Source organism: Dunckerocampus dactyliophorus, chromosome 17 (assembly GCF_027744805.1).
Source record: "Dunckerocampus dactyliophorus isolate RoL2022-P2 chromosome 17, RoL_Ddac_1.1, whole genome shotgun sequence".
NCBI lineage: Eukaryota > Metazoa > Chordata > Actinopteri > Syngnathiformes > Syngnathidae > Dunckerocampus > Dunckerocampus dactyliophorus.
This window is the reverse complement of record NC_072835.1, coordinates 12,860,325-12,880,616: the sequence shown is the minus strand read 5'-3', so window position 1 is coordinate 12,880,616 and position 20,292 is coordinate 12,860,325. Positions and strand designations below refer to the sequence as shown.

At 38.3% G+C, this 20,292-nt stretch overlaps 2 protein-coding genes across 3 annotated transcripts; both read right to left on the bottom strand.

The window, feature by feature from the left end:
- Positions 1-379: 379 nt before the first annotated feature.
- cel.2 (carboxyl ester lipase, tandem duplicate 2) lies at positions 380-4,930 on the bottom strand. The gene is made up of 11 exons (XM_054757760.1): positions 4,849-4,930; positions 3,767-3,914; positions 2,897-3,016; positions 2,624-2,821; positions 2,394-2,524; positions 1,996-2,103; positions 1,794-1,908; positions 1,421-1,607; positions 1,124-1,327; positions 738-947; positions 380-646 (listed from the first exon to the last, which is right to left on the bottom strand). Exons 1-11 carry the CDS (start codon positions 4,912-4,914, stop codon positions 466-468), a joined length of 1,668 nt encoding a protein of 555 aa, XP_054613735.1. The 5' UTR covers positions 4,915-4,930; the 3' UTR covers positions 380-465.
- A 697-nt stretch (positions 4,931-5,627) lies between these two features.
- Positions 5,628-17,795, bottom strand: gtf3c5 (general transcription factor IIIC, polypeptide 5). Of its 2 annotated transcripts, none has more exons than XM_054757761.1 (11): positions 17,493-17,795; positions 15,271-15,469; positions 14,688-14,886; positions 14,402-14,588; positions 12,537-12,641; positions 9,980-10,094; positions 9,694-9,774; positions 9,068-9,156; positions 7,846-7,928; positions 7,500-7,642; positions 5,628-5,875 (listed from the first exon to the last, which is right to left on the bottom strand). In XM_054757761.1, exons 1-11 carry the CDS (start codon positions 17,694-17,696, stop codon positions 5,697-5,699), a joined length of 1,584 nt encoding a protein of 527 aa, XP_054613736.1. In that variant the 5' UTR covers positions 17,697-17,795; the 3' UTR covers positions 5,628-5,696. The 2 variants fall into 2 exon arrangements, with proteins under 2 accessions (XP_054613736.1, XP_054613737.1); XM_054757762.1 differs by having other exon boundaries at positions 14,702-14,886; positions 17,493-17,643.
- Positions 17,796-20,292: the final 2,497 nt, after the last annotated feature.

Genomic DNA, 20,292 nt, shown 5'->3' with positions numbered 1-20,292 from the left:
AACTGTATTTTTTTTAACCTAAACTACTACTAGACTACCTGAAATTAACATTCTCTGATCAGTGAGGCTTTATAACAACAACAGCATGTCAACTTTTCCAGAAAACAGTGTAAAAGCCAAACAATTAGGAAACTTATTGAGGTTGGTTTCCCTCAGGCTGCTTTCCTCAGGCTGATATGAAACATTCAGGCTGGAATTCAGAAAGTGCTAAACTTAAGTTTCTGGAGAATTTTGACAGGATAGCAGAAACGTCTGATATGTTTAGCACAAGTACCAAGTAATTCCTTGTGCTGGGATTAACAAATAAATTCATATTTTTGTCTTTACACTTCTGCACCACTGCAACTTGTGTTAGCTTAACAACGGGCAATGATGAATATATGTTTCAATATATCCTTTTATTTGATGTTTGTTATTGAAATAAAAAATCTATTTAATCAGACATTATGAATGTATTGCTCCTCTTTATTCTGAGATTTTGGGGAGGTTGGGCAGGAGGCTGGTCCACATATGCACGTAACGCATTCTCAACTTCTGTCTCACATAGCTTTTATCCATCTTCGCATTGATCTCCAGGTACTGGTGTCCAGTGCTGGTGAATCTGGGCCATGTAGCTGGCACGCTCAAGTCTCCTTTGTTGGGGTCTCTGTGGACAAGAAATAAACACAAGCAAATCATTTATTGAGATTTAGCTTTCCATGTCTAGTTTTCAGCATTTTTGGTCTACAGCTTTATACCCAGTTTTTGCAAAGTTGGTCCAATAGGCGATCATGTAGCCAGAGAGTTTACGGTGGCTAGGCCAGTATCCCAGCGGTGTGGTGAACGGTTTTCCAAAGACATACTGCAGGTCATCAGCGTGGTCTGCTCCCATCCAGCTGGGGTACGGACGACCGATGCCGCCCATACGGTTCGGCTCAGAGAAGAGATATGAGTAGGTGCGACCATTTCTTTAAATCAGACAAGAGAAAAGAAGCACAAACATGCTGTAAGTATGATTACATGCCCAATGTGACCTGTTCCAGCACAAGTACCTCTTTTGTCACTCACTTTCCAAAGCAACACACAAGACAAAAATTAAAATTCAAATGGAGATGAATAGTGAATAACAATATCTTACACTTACGTGGAATTGGCGGCATGAAGGTAAAGAGCAGCCTGTGTAGCAATTAGGAAGATGTAATCAGTTCCAATATCCACAATTGTAGTCTTAATGTCCTCCTTGCTGGGTTTGGCTCCCCATGTTGAGGTGTACATGGCATATGCTTCTTCTAAACCAGACTCGCCCATGTCTTTAGTGAACGAAGCCAGCAGCGTCTTCATGTCATCACTGAGATTAAGGGAATGTGAGAGGAAAAGTCAAATCAGCAAACATCCTGAAACTCAAAACAATAACATATTCAAATTTGCAACACAAATTTACATGGGGGTCTCCACTAGGTGGGAGTTGATTGAAGGAACATCGATAGCAATGAAAAAATGTCCATCCATGTCATTGACTCCAGCCATGTAGTCGATATCAGCAGCGTTGTGGAACAAGTTGGAAGGCTCATCGGGCAGGAAATCCCCGTCAATTACAGGTGTCAGGACCAGGTTGTAGACGAGGGGGGCTGACAGAGGGAGGTAGATACAGAAACGCTCACTTTCCATATTCTGCTGTACTCTTCTACAAAATCCCATAAAAAAAACGCTGCTTTTACAAGTTGACAGGTAATAGTCATTGTGGGTTGTGGGAGGAAACCGGAGTACCTCAAAATGCATACAAAAATTCTTAAATTGCATAGTGGATTGTTTACCATCAGGTGAAGTAGCCAGATTGAGAGGGACAGCCAATGTGAGGAGCACAGGATCAGTCATCTTTAAACAGGATGCCATCCTCTCATCAGTGGGGCAGTTGACTTTCAGAGCAACCTGAGCAGAACGTGAGAATTATCTGTCACTGGGAGTTGTAAAAGTTACAAAAAAAAACTTGGACAAGTCAGAGAAACTTTGGTGCACCTCCTCAGCGACTCTGCGGGGGTTCTTGTTGATACCCCAGGGGCAGAGAGCGACACCACTCTGGGAGATTGCTCTCTTGATGAGACCCTTGTTGTGAGGCGTGAGGGTCTGTGAGAAAAGATACATAAAAAAGGCATTTTTAAAATGTGTTCTGTTAGATCTCAAGGCGTGTCTCGATGGTAGAAACGTCCTTTCAGCACTGAGTAGAAGTCAGTACGACAGGTTTGCCCGACTGGATAATTTTTTCAAGAAGGGGAAAGCCTGTTTACGGATCTTGGACAGGAGAGTTCAGACGCTGGTCGAACCTCTCTACCAGAGAGACTCACTGACTTAGTAAAGTACATCGCTGTTCTTCATCGAATAAATGTCACAGCAGGACAACCAACCAAGTGTCCCACCTGAAAGCTGACACTAGCGCCACCTGCAGACTCTCCAAAGATAGTAATGTTGTCTGGGTCTCCTCCAAATGAGCGGATGTTTCTGTGGACCCAGGCAATGGCGGCCTGCTGATCCCACAGACCGTAGTTTCCTGTCGAAGAATCAACACTCAACTCAAACACAATTTCATATTGTGAGCCGGAAAAATACTTCGGCAATTTAATCTTGGAGTTTCTCCCAAGAAATCTACCAGGTAAATTTGAGTCTCCGGTGCTGAGGAAGCCCAGAGTTCCCACACGGTATCCCAGTGTCACCACTATGACGTTTCCTCTATCTGCAATCTCCTGGCCGTTGTAAAGATAGTTGTCCAGGAAATTTGCGCCCATTGATCCTCCAGCCAGGAAGCCCCCTCCAAAAATCCAGACCATGACGGGTAAATTGGTAGAGACTACGGAGCAAAGATAATAATTATAAATTGGACTTGAATACAAATGATGCTCTGTGAGCTTCTCGCAGTTCTTACCTGATCGGCCATGAGGAACCCAGATGTTAAGGTAGAGACAGTCCTCACTTCCTCTGGTGTCAGACATGAGTAGATTCAACTGAAGGCACCGATTCCTGTATTCAGTGGCCTTCAGAACACCTGAGCATAGACATGTTACATTTTGGACCGCTAACTAAAATAAAGTACCAATCAACACAGAAAGGTCATTTGACCAGGAGAAGACAGCATTCACGACGGCATATGGACCTCTTTGATTAGAATTTGATTCAACATACAAAGTCCTCGAGGACATTTGTATGGTTCCAGCTTAGAGAGAACATTGTGTTCAAGCATGACTTTGAAATGGTCATGAAGAAACTCTTCAAGAAATCTTGCAGCAAGACTTCCCGGAAAAGTGCAAGACGACCAAATCCATTTACACTTGTTTATAGGCGTGCGAGGTGTGTCAGAAAAGTTCCAGGACTGTTGATGCTGATTGTATACTTTGATGTGAGGGGCATCGTCCACTGAGAGTCCTTGCTACGGGGCTAGACGACCAACCAGCTGGAATAACTTCCCACTCACCTTTCCCAAGCTCGAGGGAGGTCCATCAAGGGGGCCCATTTTGAAAATGTGGATGACATCAGATGGTCGTGATGATGGAGCTGCAAAGAATCCCCCGAGAATCCTTCCAGGTGTGCATGAAGGTGTGCCAGAAAAGGCTGGGGAAGGGCATTAGACTCCAAGAGGATTATTCGAAGTGGAAAACTTGTAGTGTGGATTTGACATATATATCTTTTGTGACGGAACTTTTCTGACACACCTCGTAGTTACCAGGTATCCCAAATAACTGCACCCATGCAGTGAACCTTCTTAATGGCTTATATTGGCTGGATTCAGTCAACTCACCATCCCAGCCAGGGTGACGGTGGGGTTTCTCAAACCTTCCAGGTATGTCAGCGAAGGGAATCCCCTTGAAGACGTCCATGTGACGACGGAAACCAAGACGAATGTTCTCGCCTTCCACCATGCCGCCCTCAGTGAAGACCACCCCCAGCTAAAGACAGACATGATCACAAGACCTTGGCATATTGTGGCAGTTCAAACAGTTAATACTTAATAGTCCATGCTAATATCAACCAGTCGAGCTATCTATCTCAAAGAAATTCAGCACTTAGGGTATTTGTATTTTTGTTGAGTGTTGAAAGCTGATGGGAATAAATCTCAATTAAAAAGACTATGCTATGTAGCAAAATGATGATACGACCAATGAAAGCAAAAGCTAGCATGCTAGCATGGATGCGTGTTAATATTTCTCCAGCTTCAATAGACAGGTGCTAAAGTGCTAAATAACAATGTGACAAGCAGAAGGCTAACATGCTAACGGTTTTTATGCTAACAGATAGGAAAGATGGTGTACAAAGCTTGCATGCCAACAGCATGTAAATGCCAATGCTATCGTGTTCAATTTTTCAAACTACTGCCCAAGCGTGATGTAAAATAAGTGTTAGCTTCAGACGCATTTTCTCTTATATATTTGTAATTTCTTTATGCTCTTTGCTGACATTATACAGTAATGCTGGTCCATGTATTAATTAATTAATCAATTCATTCATTCACGACACGCTCTTTAAAAGTTGGTAAAAACAGACTATAATACTGTATAGTGTGTAAATGCAGCCTTAGCAAACAACAGGAGTTATACTGATAATTTGAAGATAATGGCGATCAATGAAGCAGTCATTGAACAAGTTTTTTCCCAAAAGGGGGTCTTGAAAAAGAGTGGTTATATTCAGGTCAGTACGGTAATATTCCAGTGCCAGGTTCCACCGAGACACATCTTTTGATGTAAAGTGGGAGTTTGTTGCACGCTGACCCAAATCATTTGTTAAAAAACAGCAGAATAATTAAAAATGAAGTCATAATAACTATGATGAATAATAACATGGGCTGTATTGCAATGCTGCAAAGCATTAGCATTTGTAACTTACAGAGGCAGCAGACACCGTCTCCAAAAGCACGGCAACGGCAACCAAGATTCCCAGCTTCTCCATCATGACCACACTGACAATCAGTCTGATTGCTAACTGGGCTTTTATAAAGTGGACCCCTCCCCTATAATGCACCTATGTAAACATGTTTCTCACTGTTGCATAACTTGTAATATTTACTGTACCTTATGTCCTGACCAGCAATCACCTGCCAGATTGTTCTGACAAACGACATGAAGTCTAATTATATTAAAAACATGGCTTTTGTCATGCAATTGCAGGCTTAGACTTTTGTTATACCTGCACAGTTGCATTAGAGCTAAACAAAAATGTATAAAATACAAAAACAGTTCCTTTTTAAAGATTAATACATTCAAATAATCGGTAATGGTGAATATGAATAAAAAGTCTGATCTTTTGTTTCCGAGTTATTGTTTGACTCAGTAGACTGTTTTCTCTACATTAGTGGTGATACAAATGGTCGAATATGGGGAAGCAAAGCACTGTGGAGTTGACACAGCTGTGTTTCTCACATGTCACACACTGCGGCTGCTTGACTTTATCTTTGTGTCATGTATGATAATAATTTATTAATCTAAACCTGTCACGCTCTGCTGTGAATTTGTGTGGGAAAAGTCCTATTTACGGTACTTGTGAACAGATAAACTACGAACATTTTGTTATGTATTTGTTACTTTTTACATAAATGATGAGTTAAGTAAAGGGTTACGGCATGAATATGATGAATGAAGGTACAATAAAAGTGACACGACACAAACTAGAAAATGTCATGTTTATTTGTCTGGCAATAAAATAAGCATCATCACAAGCGTGCCCTTCATCTTTTCTCACATGTAATCCAGTATTTCTGTCTCCATCTCGTTTTCGCTTCCCTCTGATGGCTGATATTCATCGTCCTCATCTTCCTCTTCCTCATCATCGTCATCATCATCATCTTCTAGGTCTTCTGCATCCACTTTTGAACTTCGGACTGCACGTCTCGGTCGCTTGGGGACCTTTGGCAAAGCTGGGGGAGAAAGATCCATAAACAAAAAGTTTACGAGTTCATGGGATTTTTCAAACAGTGGTTACATCGTGTGACCTATCAAATGGGCCAGATTTTAGTTGTTCAATTTAAATTTATTAGGTTTCACATTATGCTTGCTGGGAGACACAACAGTTCTGTGTCAAAATAAAAAAAAAAAAGTAAATAAATTGCATGAAATTTGTGCTCCAAGTCATTGATGCAGGGTGAGATTGTTCTCCTTACATGCCGGGTGTCCAAAGTAGGACCCGGGGACAGTTTTACGCACATAGCTTGATTTCTATTGGCCATCATCATATTTTTTAAATAAAATAAATGCATTATTACAAGATAGATAATCAGTTCACGAGATGATACGATACACGAGATTGGGTCTATAGGACAAGACGGGATTTTAACATTATTTGTAAGAAAAGCTAAATTTAAAAAATATAACTAGACAAACAACATATATCTATTAGGGGTGTCCATGTACATTTTGAAACATTTTATAACTTTGCATGCATGACCTAGCATGATGCTTTAAACTGTTAAACTTCTTCCCACAAATTCAAACAAAAAATAAAAATTATTAATTAAAATAATGACAGCAATTGTAGCTGCTTCTACTAACCTACTAATTTATGCTGGTGTGCAGTTAAGTAAAGATACATGTAAAATAGATAGAAGATAGCTTTATGCTTGTGCTAAAAGAACTAAAGTTCCAATGATGCTTAGAGTGCAGAAGCAGGAAGTAAGTCTGAATTTGACTCCATCACATGTTTTGATAGAAGTCATTTGCAGTGATTGTGTTTTCATTGGACAAATCTCAAGTAACTTTGATCAAATATAGAATTACTACACCTTATGCAAGCATTATTGTGATTGCAAGCATTATAGTGTGCGTAAAGCACTTAATGTACGGTTCTAATCCTGCCTGGCACGCTGCCACGTCCATATTAAGTGTATTATCATTCACAGTAGTGATGCCATAGCTCATAGTCTGATAGACTTCTGGATGGCCTCTTCCCACAAGATAGCTTTTCTCCAAACGAGAAATATCGTCATTTCATGACACCCATATTAAATACCAGAATAATTTGTTTATTCACCTATAGCAGGGGGTCGGCAACCCGCGCCTCATCAGCACTCTTTGTTGCGACTCCCACGCCGAGCTCTGTGATTTTTTTTAACACCCAAGTGGAGGAAATGTGCCTTTTCGAAAGGAGTTTGAACTGTCCGACTCACTGCTAATCCACAAATGCAGCTACACTGTGTTTTCACTGCTGATTAGATGAGCAAGGGAAGGGGGAGGGGGGCCAGTGTGTGCAGTGAGACACGAAAAAGATGTGTTGTGGAGTGAGCTACCCCACAACCTACCTACCCTACAGTAGGCAAAATGATGACATTCATTTAGTGCAAGCATATTGATTTGCCTGTGATGAGTCAAATAATGTAACAGATATTGAGCAGACAGCACTAATATGCAGATATGTGGGAACTGATGGGCTTTTTTATGTTAAAGTTGGCTCTGTCTTGTTTCAATTTTACACAAATAAGGGAAGGACTCAAAAAGGCCTACATAGTTAAGTATGCGGTGGAAAAAATTTGGACACCCCTGACTTACGTGGTCTTTGTGCTCGGATGACCTTCTTGACCATGGCTGAGATGAGGTCTCGCAGCTTGTCCGTGGTGCCAACAGCACACCAGCCATCCCGCTCATTGCATATTTGCTCCGCACCGCTGTTCTGCTGGATGACTTCCTGTATTCTGGACACACCCCATCGTGACACGGCATGGCACAAAGGTCATTAACTAATAATTACTCGTGAATTAGAAAAACCTTTAGCTATACTACAACATAGCCTTAAAATGTGGTGGCATTCATAGAAAGCAACACTGACTGTAGTGAAAGGCACTTGCAAGCTAGATGAGCAAAGCTCAAGAAGTGAATGTAGAATACTGCAGAATACCTTGGCACATCCAAGTCACACAGCTGGTAAAACATCTGCCGATGAGGAGGAAGCATGCCCTCTCTGAAAATATAGGATGACTCCTACACCAAACATTGTAGACAAATGCAGTTTAGTTAATGAACCTTTTGTATACTCAATGTACAGTAGGCAAAATAATTGTTTTCATCCCCTGCTGATTTCGTAAGTTAGCCCACTTATGAAGACATAAATAGTTCATACTTTTATATTAGGCAACAAACTGATACATATTGTAAAAATATATATAGTAAATAATAATCTTCCAGTCAGACAGTGACCCAAAACACACATCCGAGACAACAAAGGAGTGACTCAAAAAGAAGCATAATAAAATCCTGGAGTGGCCTGGCGAGTCTGACCTTAATCCCATATAAAATCTGGGGAGGGAGCGGAAACTTTGAGGTGCCAAGGAACAGCCTCAAAACCTTACCGATTTGGAGAGTATCTGTACAGCCTAGGTCACAACCGCTCATATGGGCTCCTACCGCCAGTCTACATGCAAAAAAACGCAAGAAACGCTCGGAGGGCACGTGTGTGACGTGCTGATTTTTGAGCCGTAGACTGGCTGCAGAGGTTCTTTGTCATGGCAAACGTACTCTACAGGCGCTTACATTTTTTTCAGGTTGCAAGACAACATTATGTACTTCGTAAGTCTTTGTGTGTCGTCCGTACGGCCAACGTGTGTCTTTCGTATGTTTTGCTGGTGTCAGGTTTGGGCAAAATCTAAATGTTTTGTACGTCGCACTTGCGGACTCCTATGTGTGTCGTGCGCCACACATACTGTACACAATTAGTGTGGCCTACGCATGTTCAGATATTTCGTACATCCTCCATGTGTGTCGGGATCTTTTTCCTTCATGGTCACCACAACTACGTTCTCCACGAACAAAAAAAACGCAGAACGCGGCACCAAAAATCGAATGGCCAAAAAAAATGTCTTGTTGTGACCTGTTTTTTTCAGGATGTGTTGTTGATTGCTCTTATTAAAATAAACGTACCATAAAATTGTGGACTGTTCATGTCTTTGTAAATGGGGTAAACATCAGCAAAAACTCAAATACCAATTTCCGCCACCACAAATACAAAATGTAATACATATACTGTATATTGGTAAGGCAAAAGTTTCATTCAATTTGGGAAATGGTTTGAATAGCATTTACAAGGCCCAGTAATGTCCTCCTATAGAGTGGTGACAACTGACCTTGAGCTGATATGAGACTCGGACTGGATCTCTACTGGTACTTGAACCCTCTTGAGTGGGAAGGTCTGTTACACTGGCTGGAGTTGGACCTGGGCATCAGCAACAAAGAAATAATGAAGAACTTATCAAGTGCATCACTGTATTCAGACGGCACAGTACCTAAAAAAAAAGAAATAAATAAAAAAGTAGTAGTGTCAAGCTAATAATTGTATATAATAATTTCATTCATCAAACACATATTCATCTATTTTTTTGTATTGGAAAATGAGACAACATCGCAGTGATTTGTTTGCGCCTCACATTGAAATAAAACAATTCTGTTGATAAAGTTTTATAAGGTCTGAAAACGTTTTAATGTTTCTACTGTGAACAAATAAATACTCAGGGTGGTTGAGCTGATTTACTACCATTGTGTTTCCAGAAGCTTTTCAATGTGCCATCCCCCAACAAGTGACTCCACAATTGCTTGCCAATTTCAGTCTGCCTTGATGTTTACCACTGGCATCCTTTTTTTGTTGTTTTTTTTGCAGTATGGCTACTGTAGTAATGTTTAGTGAAAGAAATTTTGCAGCCCAGCTTGAAGAAACACTCTCTTTGTATTCTGAGGCATGAATGCATCCACTGACCGGTCTTGTTGATTGCAATAGGCAGGGTGTAGTTCAGGGTACTCCTTTTGGGTTTCACTAGTAGGTCTGATAGTACACATGCTAAACATGCAAGACAAAGAGAGAGAACAAAGTAAAAGTCAATATCTTGATGAACATTTTTAAACCCAACAAATGACATCCGCAATCTACAAAGGTTATAATTCTAACAATTCCATCCCACCATATTGCTATTGCCATGTAGTATAATGTTTTAAATGTGCAAAAAAAAAAAAAGGACCGTTTCCAGTCCCAACTCCAATATTACCGCTCCTGGTGCTACAGCGCAACCTGTAGTCCAGCATCTGGTATATCTTGGACTCAACTGTCTTTCGGGGGTCATAACCTAACTTGACCCACAGACTCCTCCATGGTCCAGTCACCTTTGAAAGATACAGTACGCTTTAATTTGTTAAACTTGCTCTCACATTTCACTTCATCACTTAACTTTAGAAGTTAAAACAGATTAGAGTCATCTTATGCCAGTGATTCCCAACCACTGTGCCGCACGCAGCACATTGAGAGATTGTCAGGTGTTCTGCAGCAAAATATCCAATTTCTCTTAAGTGGTCTGAAAATTATTATTTATATATTATAAATAACGTCATTTTGTTTAACTATGTATGGCGGTGACGTATCGTGACAAGCAGAACAATTACCATATTTTCCGGACTATAAGTCGCTCCGGAGTATAAGTCCCACCAGCCAAGAATGCACAACGAAGAGGAAAAAAAAAAAATATATATATATATATATATATCGCACTGGACTATAAGTCACATTTTTGGGGGAAATTTATTTGATAAAATCAGACACCAAGAACAGACATTTCATCTTGAAAGTCAAGTTATAGTAATAACAATAAAATGGAGAACAACAGGCTGAAATGGCGTCTGTTAACATAACGTGAATAGGTGGTATTTTAACGTAACATATTATCAGATATTCAGATAACTATAGCCTAAACAACATAACATAACTACTTTACTTGCAGATTGTAATCTGCAGAATATGATTTTCTATTTTGTGGGTGTTTTTTTATGTTTTATTGTAAATTTTCAGTGGTACAGGAGTGATAAGAGTAACAGATACTGGCACACAAGCCTGGAGTGCCCTCTCGTGGCTGCCGGTGTGTAAAAAAACATATATAAGTCGCTCCGGAGTATAAGTCGCAAAACCAGCCAACCCATGACAAAAATGTGACTTGTAGTCCGGAAAATACGGTAAATAACATAAGGTACATATTGAAACGGTGTACACATCTACTGCCATTCATACATTTTTGTTGACATACATTTTGTTTTGGTGATGTGCCATAAGATTTTATTCATGTAATATATGTGCGTTGGCTCAGAAGAGGTTGGGAAACACTGTTTTATGCGCGTTCCTCCATTTCCTCCATTTTCCGGGCATTATGACAACTGTGACAACTGACTATACAGTACCTCTAAATCTAACCAGAATTGTTAATACAGTACTTAGATAAAAAATTATTTGCAGTCCATAACTGCCTGAAGTCTGGAGCTCAAGGAAATGAACAAACTGTGTTTCCTCTCGGGAGCCACTTTCACTTGCTGCTTGTTTGTGGATTTTGCTGCCCTCACTGGTCTTTGCTAAGTGAAACTGGGTTGAAATCAGCGATCAGATGACTGACTTTGACATACCGTAACATAATTGCTTGTTGCCACTGACTGCAAAAGATTTTCATCCAAGCATAGAAAATATGGTGATATTGACAATTTAGAATTTTCAGATCTGTCAAAATACTATTGATGCCCTGAAAATATGGAGCCAAAATTAGAGCCATAAGTTTTAGACTGCTGCACCCGACCTCGGATAAGCGGAAGAAGATGGATGGATGGAAGTTTTGTACTTGAAAAAAACAATTCAAAACTGAAAATTAAAATTTTGATGTTGATTTTTTTTTAAATACATCAAGTGTATTGGAAAAAAAATATTATTCACTCTAGTAATTCTTTTGAATAAATGATTTATTGGCATTTTTCATTTTCATATATTTTAATATTTGAGATTCTGTTTTTTCAGATTCACATTTTTTTTACTGTTTCAAATGGAGGAAAATTGAGGTACTTGGCATAAAATGCACTAAAAAACTAAAATCTAAGCAAGATTCCATGTACCAAGGTCAAAAACTATTTGCTTGTACTGTGTACTAAAATTTGGGATTTATTACTTAAAATAAGTAAAATAATGTAAAAATAATGTAACTAAAATTGACCTGACAAAATACAATTTTCTTGATCTTGATTGAAGACGTTTGGCAAGTTGAATTTTCTTGTTCTGTTGGCAGATTAGTATGCTTATTTTATTGCAGATTTAAGTGCATATTACTTTTTTTTACAAACGTTCCCATTAAATCACTAAATGATTTGATGTTTGAGAAGAATGTATGCAAAAAAGTATAATAGCAATACTAATCAATGGCCAAATTGTGATTATAAAGGGTGTTGCCACATGTGAAATGTCAGGCTTGTAAATTGTACAATAAAATAAATATATACGGTAATATTAAAAATAGAAATAATGTTGTTACACACATAAACTAACTTGAATTAACCCCCTGATGGAGTATTATTTTCTTTGTTTATTTTCTTGTTTAAAGATTGAGCGCATAAATGGTATTATTGGAAAAAGAGTAAAACACAACAGTGACTGTTTTTTTTTTTTTTTTTTTAAACAAACAAAAAAAAACAATATTAAATGATAAAACAGGTTTTGTTTTTGGGGAAAAAATAAATAAATAGATAAATAAAAGCAGAGTAATCTTTATTCTGTATCAGGCACACTCTGCCCTTTTATCTCACCATGTAGTAGGCAAAGACCGGCAGGAGAGCTTTGAGTTTTTCAGGGTGGATGTCAATGTTGGCCTTGACTGCGTTCCGTGACCAGATGGGACGGCTCTCAAACATCTAGGAACAAAAGTTGGCTTTCAGATATTGTAGATAAAAAGCCTGCTAGACATTATATAATTGTGACTGACAGTACACCACTTCATAAACGTAACCTCAGTAATTCCAATGACAGATATGATAGAACGCAACGTCACCATTCTAGGCCAATAAAACAAAATATTCTGAGCAAATATCGCTCACTTAAACTCTGACATTACTGTCATGCACATGGTAAATCACTCACTTTGCACCAGACATACTAAGTACACAGATGATCTAAATAGCACAATAGACAAATATATAATCCAAATAAACTTAAGATTTGCTACTTTAAAATTTGAATTTTGTTATGTTAAATAGGTATTTAGTATTTAGATTGAAATGTTTGAAATATACAGTCTTTAATCAGCAAGAGGAGTATCAGTCAGTCTTTGCAAAATGTTCTCCCCTATAACGGTTGATTTAAGGGTACCTTTCCTACCATCCAGTCTATATTATGTCCTTTTAAACAAACTAAATAGCCTTAACTCATTTATTTAATATAAAACCAGCATGGTTGTGTGTTTGCAATTCCACTCTGCTCTCTGGATTGCAGAGCGATCATATTAATTACAAGACATACCAATGTACTTGCGAGTGAGCAAGCGTGCTGTGGGTTTTGACTGTCGATTACTTTAGAGTTTTATATTGAGTTCTATTACAATAGGTGGTGGTCAACATATATAACTGGTGAGGAGCAGCATTGTTCAGTAGAACTGGGCAACAAGAGTACAAGGAGGAACTATGCTGCACTTTTGCAATAACAAACTTTAATTTCCTAAAAATAAAATAATAATTCAGACTGTTGAAACTTACTCTTGCACATGTCTGCACTGTTGCACCTTCCCAAAAATAAACTGCTACTATACAGTAAATTACATGTTAGTATATTTGACAATTTTGTTTATTGGACAATTAACTGCCAGTAGTTTACAGTTTTTTGTTTCATTTTTAAAATCGTTAAAGTGTTATATTTTACATTTTATTACAACTGCACTGAAAATGAACCGAACTGAACCATGGCTATACACCCCAACTATTTTAGTATAGATAACCATCCTTTAAGTGCAAACAGAAGTTATACAAGTAAATGTCACTAATAATGACACTTTAAAACACTACAAGGCGTACAATTCCTTTTTTTTTGTCCTATGACTGTCATTACCCCTTTGTTCCATCTTTGTTCAGGTTCTGACTTTCAGGTTCTGTTCGTCTGCCCTTCCAGGAACTCTGTACAGTATGTGTGGCCATGTCCTTTTATCTTTTCTGTTCTTATCCTTTTGACACGGTTTCCAGGATTTCACTGAAGTCTTTTCCTACCCTTACCTGGATTTATGTTGGACCATAATTTCTATGAAGTTTTTGGTCAAACTTCAAGTGGTTTGAGCAACAAAGAGTTCACTGTATCAAAATTGGTTTTAAAAATATTATAGTAATCCACTAACTACAAAAGAGACATCTATTTGCTTTGCCATTCATTTTACTTTGTATAAAAAGCTGAGCAGGCAGGAACTTACAACTGCACTCATAATTATTCAACACTAAAAACAAAAAAGTAGTTTGCATTAAACCAACAAAACTAAAACAATTGAAACTGCTCAGTATTACCACTTATTTGTTTGTACATTTTGAAAATATAACAAATGGGGTTTGAACAATTGTGCAAATGTGTGGAACCCGGGAGAAGCTCGGAGTAGAACATTATTCCTTCAATTCCCTGAATGTGATTGCAAACGTACCGCAACTATCTTTTCTTCCGCCTGCTTGTCATGGTCCCTCACGCAAATTCGTGTCCAGTTCACCTTGGCTGCCTCTATGCACTCGGTGGGCACAATAGGATCTGTGTAACTGACGAAAATGGCATTGTGGGCTCGTCGGGCTCGATTCAAACCAATGAAATTTGTCTTGCTCTGAAAATCCGTTTGCCTGTGTAGAGAAATGTGAAAAGTAGAAAAAAAATCATTCCTGACAATCTTTTCATTGTCATTGAAGATAGCATCTCAACAGTGCTACAATGCTCCTTACTGCCTTTGACTAACATCAGGCCGGTAGAAATAATCCACGGGAGTGTCGAGACGTGAGAAGATGGCCGGTGGAATGAAGTACGGCATGGGCTGCTCAAAAAACTCTTGCTTTTCTGTTTTGCGAAGGATGATTTTGTCATATAAAGATGTAGGCTTTCCATCTTGGCAATCCACAGCGAGGCACTGATAGTCTGCCATCCCTGCAAAAATCAATCATGATTTACTATTCATGGACGCACAAAAATTTTGCGTTGAAAAAGGTAAGATTGCTCAATTCTAACGGACACTGTTAGAGAATTATTAATCAAACTAGATGATTGTCATTGTCTAATTGGAGATTGTAAATAGTCCATAAGTGTGAATGGAAGTGTGAACGGTTGTTTATCTACATATATGTGCCGTGCAGTTGAATGGCCTCTCCTCAAGTCAGCTCACCCGGGATCCTTATGTGGACAAGCGATATAGTTTGCAGTGGTGTAGAACTGCTCAACGTCATACCAGAAATGCTCAAGAATAAACATAAATCATCCGTCAAACAAGAACAAGAGGATACGGTCAAATAAAATAGGGATTTTCAATCAAACCTTGAAATTTATATGTTGTTCCAATGACTCCGAGTATTTCCATTTTAATCTCAGCAACTCTGGAGTCTTTTTTGCTGATTCTCCTTCGCACCCTGAGAAGGAGGTTGTTGGACGAGAAGCGGTTTCCACACAGTGCATGACAGAAAGGGTCCTGGGGTCGGTAGCGCAGCTCGAGCCGCAGATTTTGGTGAGCGTAGGTCTATGAAATGAAAAATTGCAAATATGAAACTAACTGCTTCTCACATAACACATGATCATAAATTATTTGTTTAACTTGCTATTGTGCCAAAACTTAGCTCAGCTTTCACATGACAAAAAAATAAAAAATAAAAATCAGAAGAGGCTTCCTTCTGGGACGACGGCCATGCAGACCAACTTTATGCAGAATACAGTGTATGGTCTGAACACTGATAAGATGACCACCAATATTCTTAAACCTCTGCAATTATGCTGGGAGCACTCTTGTGCCTTTTTAAACATGTTTTTTGTTTGCATAATATCTTTGTCCAGTGTTTTATTCTTATTATAAACATGATTAGCAGAATTACGTACAGGCAAAACTCACAAAATCTTTCAAAGTTCTTGACAATGCAAGTAAAAAGTATATAGGTATAGTTAGGGGTGACACTGGCCCTGTATTTACTTCGTATCGGAATAATACTAAAATTTTGATCAGGGGTGTTCAGTTTTTTTCCAGCCAGGTCCGTATACAAAAAAATGAAAGGATGCAAGGGACACTTTGAGATTTTGCATGTTTCAGAAAATGTTCTAAAATCAACTTTCTTCTTGTAAATTTTCTTCTTGGAATATTGTGACTTTATTCCCATAATATTTTAACTTTTACCCACCAAACGAATATTCCAAAAATTACAACTTTATTTTGTTTTGTCTGTTTCTCATAATACTACAACTTTTTGAAAAAAGGGGGAAAAAAAATTATATTTCATCTATTTTCGACTATCTGAGGTTATGTTTTTCCTCATATTACGGTATAACCACTTTTTTCTCTTAATATTTTGACTTTATTCTTGTACTGAGGATTTTTTTCCATTTTTGCTGTTTTTTTTTTTTAGTTTTCTTGTTAAATTCAGATTTTAGAATGCACCGCGGGCCAATTAAAAAAAAAAAAAAACAGCTGCGGGCTGTAAATGGCCGCCACACCACACTATGGACACCCCTGATTTAGATACTGATTCGCTACCAAGTAAGTACAGGGCAAGTATTGCCAATATTAATAATCGACTTTAAACTTGGATATATTGCAAGATCGGTGAATGATTTTGTTGATCATAATTATAAAGAATAAAACCAGGACACATATTTTAGGCAAACAAAAAAAAATTATCAAGACACAATTGAAAAATATTTAATACAATATAAGGAAATGTAAGAATATCAGCAAAATAAAATTGCTCCCTTATTATCGAGCAAAATTAAGTCATTAGTGCAAAATAAGTAAACAAAAGCAAAAACAACTATTGGCTCTCATTCAAACCTTTTGACTTTTTCCCCCCAATGCCCTCCTCTATCGAAGAACTTATTCCCTGAATTTGTAAACAATGACGCTATTTAAATACATACAATATATCTGAACAACACAACTAAAACACATAGATATTTGTGAACATAAATAGATCTCATCATGCTAGTATCGATCAGACAACAACACTTAACCGATATCGTTAATACCTATATTTGGACTGACCAGCGGCCGCACGGTGGCCTAGTGGTTAGCATGTTGGCCACAACATCTGAACGAGGTTCGAATCTCTGTGTGGACAACAGTTTCATTCCAAAAACACACATGTTAATTGACGACTCCAAATTGTCCATAGGTAGGTAGGAATGTAAGTGCGAATGGTTGTTTGTCTATTTGTGCCCTGCGATTGGCTGGCGTCCAATCCAGGGTGTACCCCGCCTTTCGCCCAAAATCATCTGGAATAGGCTCCAGCATACCCGCGAGGATATGCGGCATAGAAGATGTATGGACTGACTAGCCCAACTCTCCTTACTTGTGTTGCCAGCCATTCAATAATAGTTATAGCCAAGTTTAATTTCTACATTAGTCATATAGTGTTGAGAAGATTGCTGAAGTATGAGTGACGGTCTGACTTTTGTGCGTTACTTTAGCTAACGTGCCTACCAAGTGCAATTAGCATCATAAACACAGTAAAACGCAGACAAAAGCTCCCATTCGATTTTTCCAGTTATGTTAGGCATACCTTGGACACCGTTTGTTCTCCACCAAGAGTCTGTAGCATCTTGTCCACACTGGAAATCAACGCTGGATACTCCACGCACACTAGCTTGTCGTCCCCCAGCTCCAAAGTAGACGAGCAGCCAGGCACTTCGTCACGGTCCCTCAACTCGGAAAGTGTCAGTTCTTTGAGTGTGAAGCCTAGTTTTAAATCCCTGGCCTCCTCCATTGGAAATATTATATTCCATACAATATCTCTAACAACCGAGAGTAGCCGGGCGCAAAAAGGTAAAACGACAGTAAATTTTCCCACCAGCAGATTGAGACAGGAACCGAAGAACTCCGACTAGAAACTGTAGTGGTCACATTTGTTCCGACACCAAGATATTTTAACCACAACAGACCATATTTGAATACATTGTGCTATAATTATGGGTATTTATTTTCATAATATTTTAGCTTTATTTTATGAATACACATATTTATTTTAGCTTCCCCAAAGATATGAAAAATCTCAATGTAACACACCATGGTTAAAAAAAAAATCCTATTTTTATCTACGGCCACATATTTTAAATATTGACTCAGTCATAGCGTATGTTTTCTTTTTGATAAATTAAATTATTCAATTAGTTTTTAAAATCATTTGTTTTCAACTAAATAATCAATTATAATCAATTAAATAATTAAAGTTATAAAAAAACAAAACATCCGCTATGACTGAGTCAATATTTAAAATATGTGGACGTAAATAATAATAAAAAAAATAGGAGGAGTTTTAAACATGGTAGGTTACATTGAGATTTTTCATATCTTTAGGGAAGCTAAAATTAATATTTTTAGTCATAAAATAAAGCTAAAATATTATTAAAATTAAAAAATGGTCCCTTATAATTAAAAATAACTTGTGTCGGAACTAATGTGACCACTACCGTTTGTAGTGTAAATGTACTGAATTAATTATTACATTAAATTCAATATTGAACGAAGAAAGACGCTGTTAATTCAACAATTGGCCACCCGATGGCGCTGCAAACCCAAATTAGAACTGAACCACTTAGGATTATGGTATCGGATCGATACTTGTGTGATTATATCGATGTTTTTCAGGTTGCTTTCTGTTTTATCTGTTTGTATTGTTGTAGTGTTGGTCATTGTGTTACATTGGTGATATTGTTATATTTATATATTTCTGTCCTGCCGACATATTCAGGGAACACTTTCCTGAATAAAGGAGGGGTTTGGGTGCAAACGTCAAATAATTTGAATGAGAGTCAATAGTAGTTGTTGCTTTTGTTTATTTATTTTTGCACCACTGATTTTGCTCAAACAATTGTATGTTATAAAAGGGATACGGTCAGAATTGTATTATTATGTTGATACTGTTAATTTTATTGTTTGCCTAAAACTTGTTCTGTTTTATTCTGATTACAAACACGATCAAGGAATGGAAGGTACAATCATAAAATCACTTGATGATATTGAGAACAATTTGCTTAAAAAGTCAGTAATACTGGCCACGTATTTGGTTGGGGTCAGACAGCAAAATGTGTTTCGATATACTGTATTAGACTATGCTGTTAATGACTTATTAACACTGTAATAATCTGTTCTACAAACACATGATGACCACGTAATCCTAAATATAACACACAAATAATAATCTTGCTTTGAGCACACCTGTGTATGTAGATGTAATAATAATGTATGCTCATTTCACACATCATACTGCAAAAATATGTTCCTGTGTCGTCGGAGGGGTGTTGACGGAAGAATATCAGCAAAGACGTCTTGTGGTCTGTCCCTCCCAGAAATTGTCAACACACTCTGGTCCCCTCAGAGAAGAAAGGGAACAGTTGAGTCTATGTTTACCAAGTTATTAAAACGCTGCAGATATATAGGTGATTACTTTTAATGCCACAATGTTTGCTTTTATTCTAGTTGGACTTCTTTTGGGGCCTGTGGGTATTATAAAGTGTCATTTGAGGTCATCACGTGTTAAAATGTATTTGGGGGGGCGGGGGGTGTTCAAGAGTGGACAAAAGGCACTGACTGACAATCAGTTGCGTGCTGTGGTGAAGTGTTGATATGAGCTGTTTTTTTTTATTTTCTTCTCCTCTACTTTGCAGACATGTTTGACACTCCTGCGTGTTTTGCCGCTATCTCTACGAGGCCTTGTTTGTTCCACCCTGACTTTCGGCTGGCCTGCTCCAACCGTTACTACATGTGGAAGCCATGATAGCGTTATCAGGCGCCTTTTGCTGCCCGGCTTTCAGTAAAAGAGCCTGTTGCACTCAGATTTCATTTCTTTTTTTGATGGCTTCTCGCTCCTCACACTCCCTTCAACTTTTCTGATCTTCTGCCCCTCCTAACTCTGAACATGCAGCTGACTGGCAGTTGGAAAGGTCATATGTCATAAACGTGCCCATATTTGGTGGGTATGACATCACACACACATGGGTGCGTGAAGCAAAACAAACTGAATCTGCAAGTGTCATCTAATTATTAATCAGGGTTGTCCAAATATTTCTCTAGTATACTAGTATTCTTTCTCCAAGTATACTCATGAACATGGATCAATGGATGGCCGAAACGCTGCAAGTTTTCTCTTCAACCAGTTTCTCCAGCAGGTGATTTAGTTGATGAGCTCCTTCCCTCAAATTGAAGGAGGTGTTGATCATTAAAATCACCTGCTTTAGTGACCGGCTAGAAAGAAAACCTGCAGTGTCCATGGCATGAGTTTGATACCCCTGTACTAGTGGGTCAAGTTGAAGGCTTGCTCTTATTCTTTACCAGTAAAAGCTACGTTCAAATTTTAAATCAAA

Bases quoted from the DNA above. Each gene is read 5' to 3' on its own strand.
- gtf3c5 (XM_054757761.1), bottom strand. From the start codon at position 17,696: ATGGAGGAGGCCAGGGATTTAAAACTAGGCTTCACACTCAAAGAACTG. The intron at 14,589-14,687 runs GTAAGGAGCATT...TTCTCTACACAG, and splicing joins CCTGATGTTAGTCAAAGGCA to GCAAACGGATTTTCAGAGCA. The intron at 7,929-9,067 runs GTCAGTTGTCAC...TGTTTGGTGTAG, and splicing joins GAGTCTCATATCAGCTCAAG to GAGTCATCCTATATTTTCAG.
- cel.2 (XM_054757760.1), bottom strand. From the start codon at position 4,914: ATGATGGAGAAGCTGGGAATCTTGGTTGCCGTTGCCGTGCTTTTGGAG. The intron at 2,822-2,896 runs GTAAGAACTGCG...TTTGCTCCGTAG, and splicing joins GGTTCCTCATGGCCGATCAG to TCTCTACCAATTTACCCGTC. The intron at 2,525-2,623 runs GTAGATTTCTTG...ATTCTTCGACAG, and splicing joins CGGAGACTCAAATTTACCTG to GAAACTACGGTCTGTGGGAT.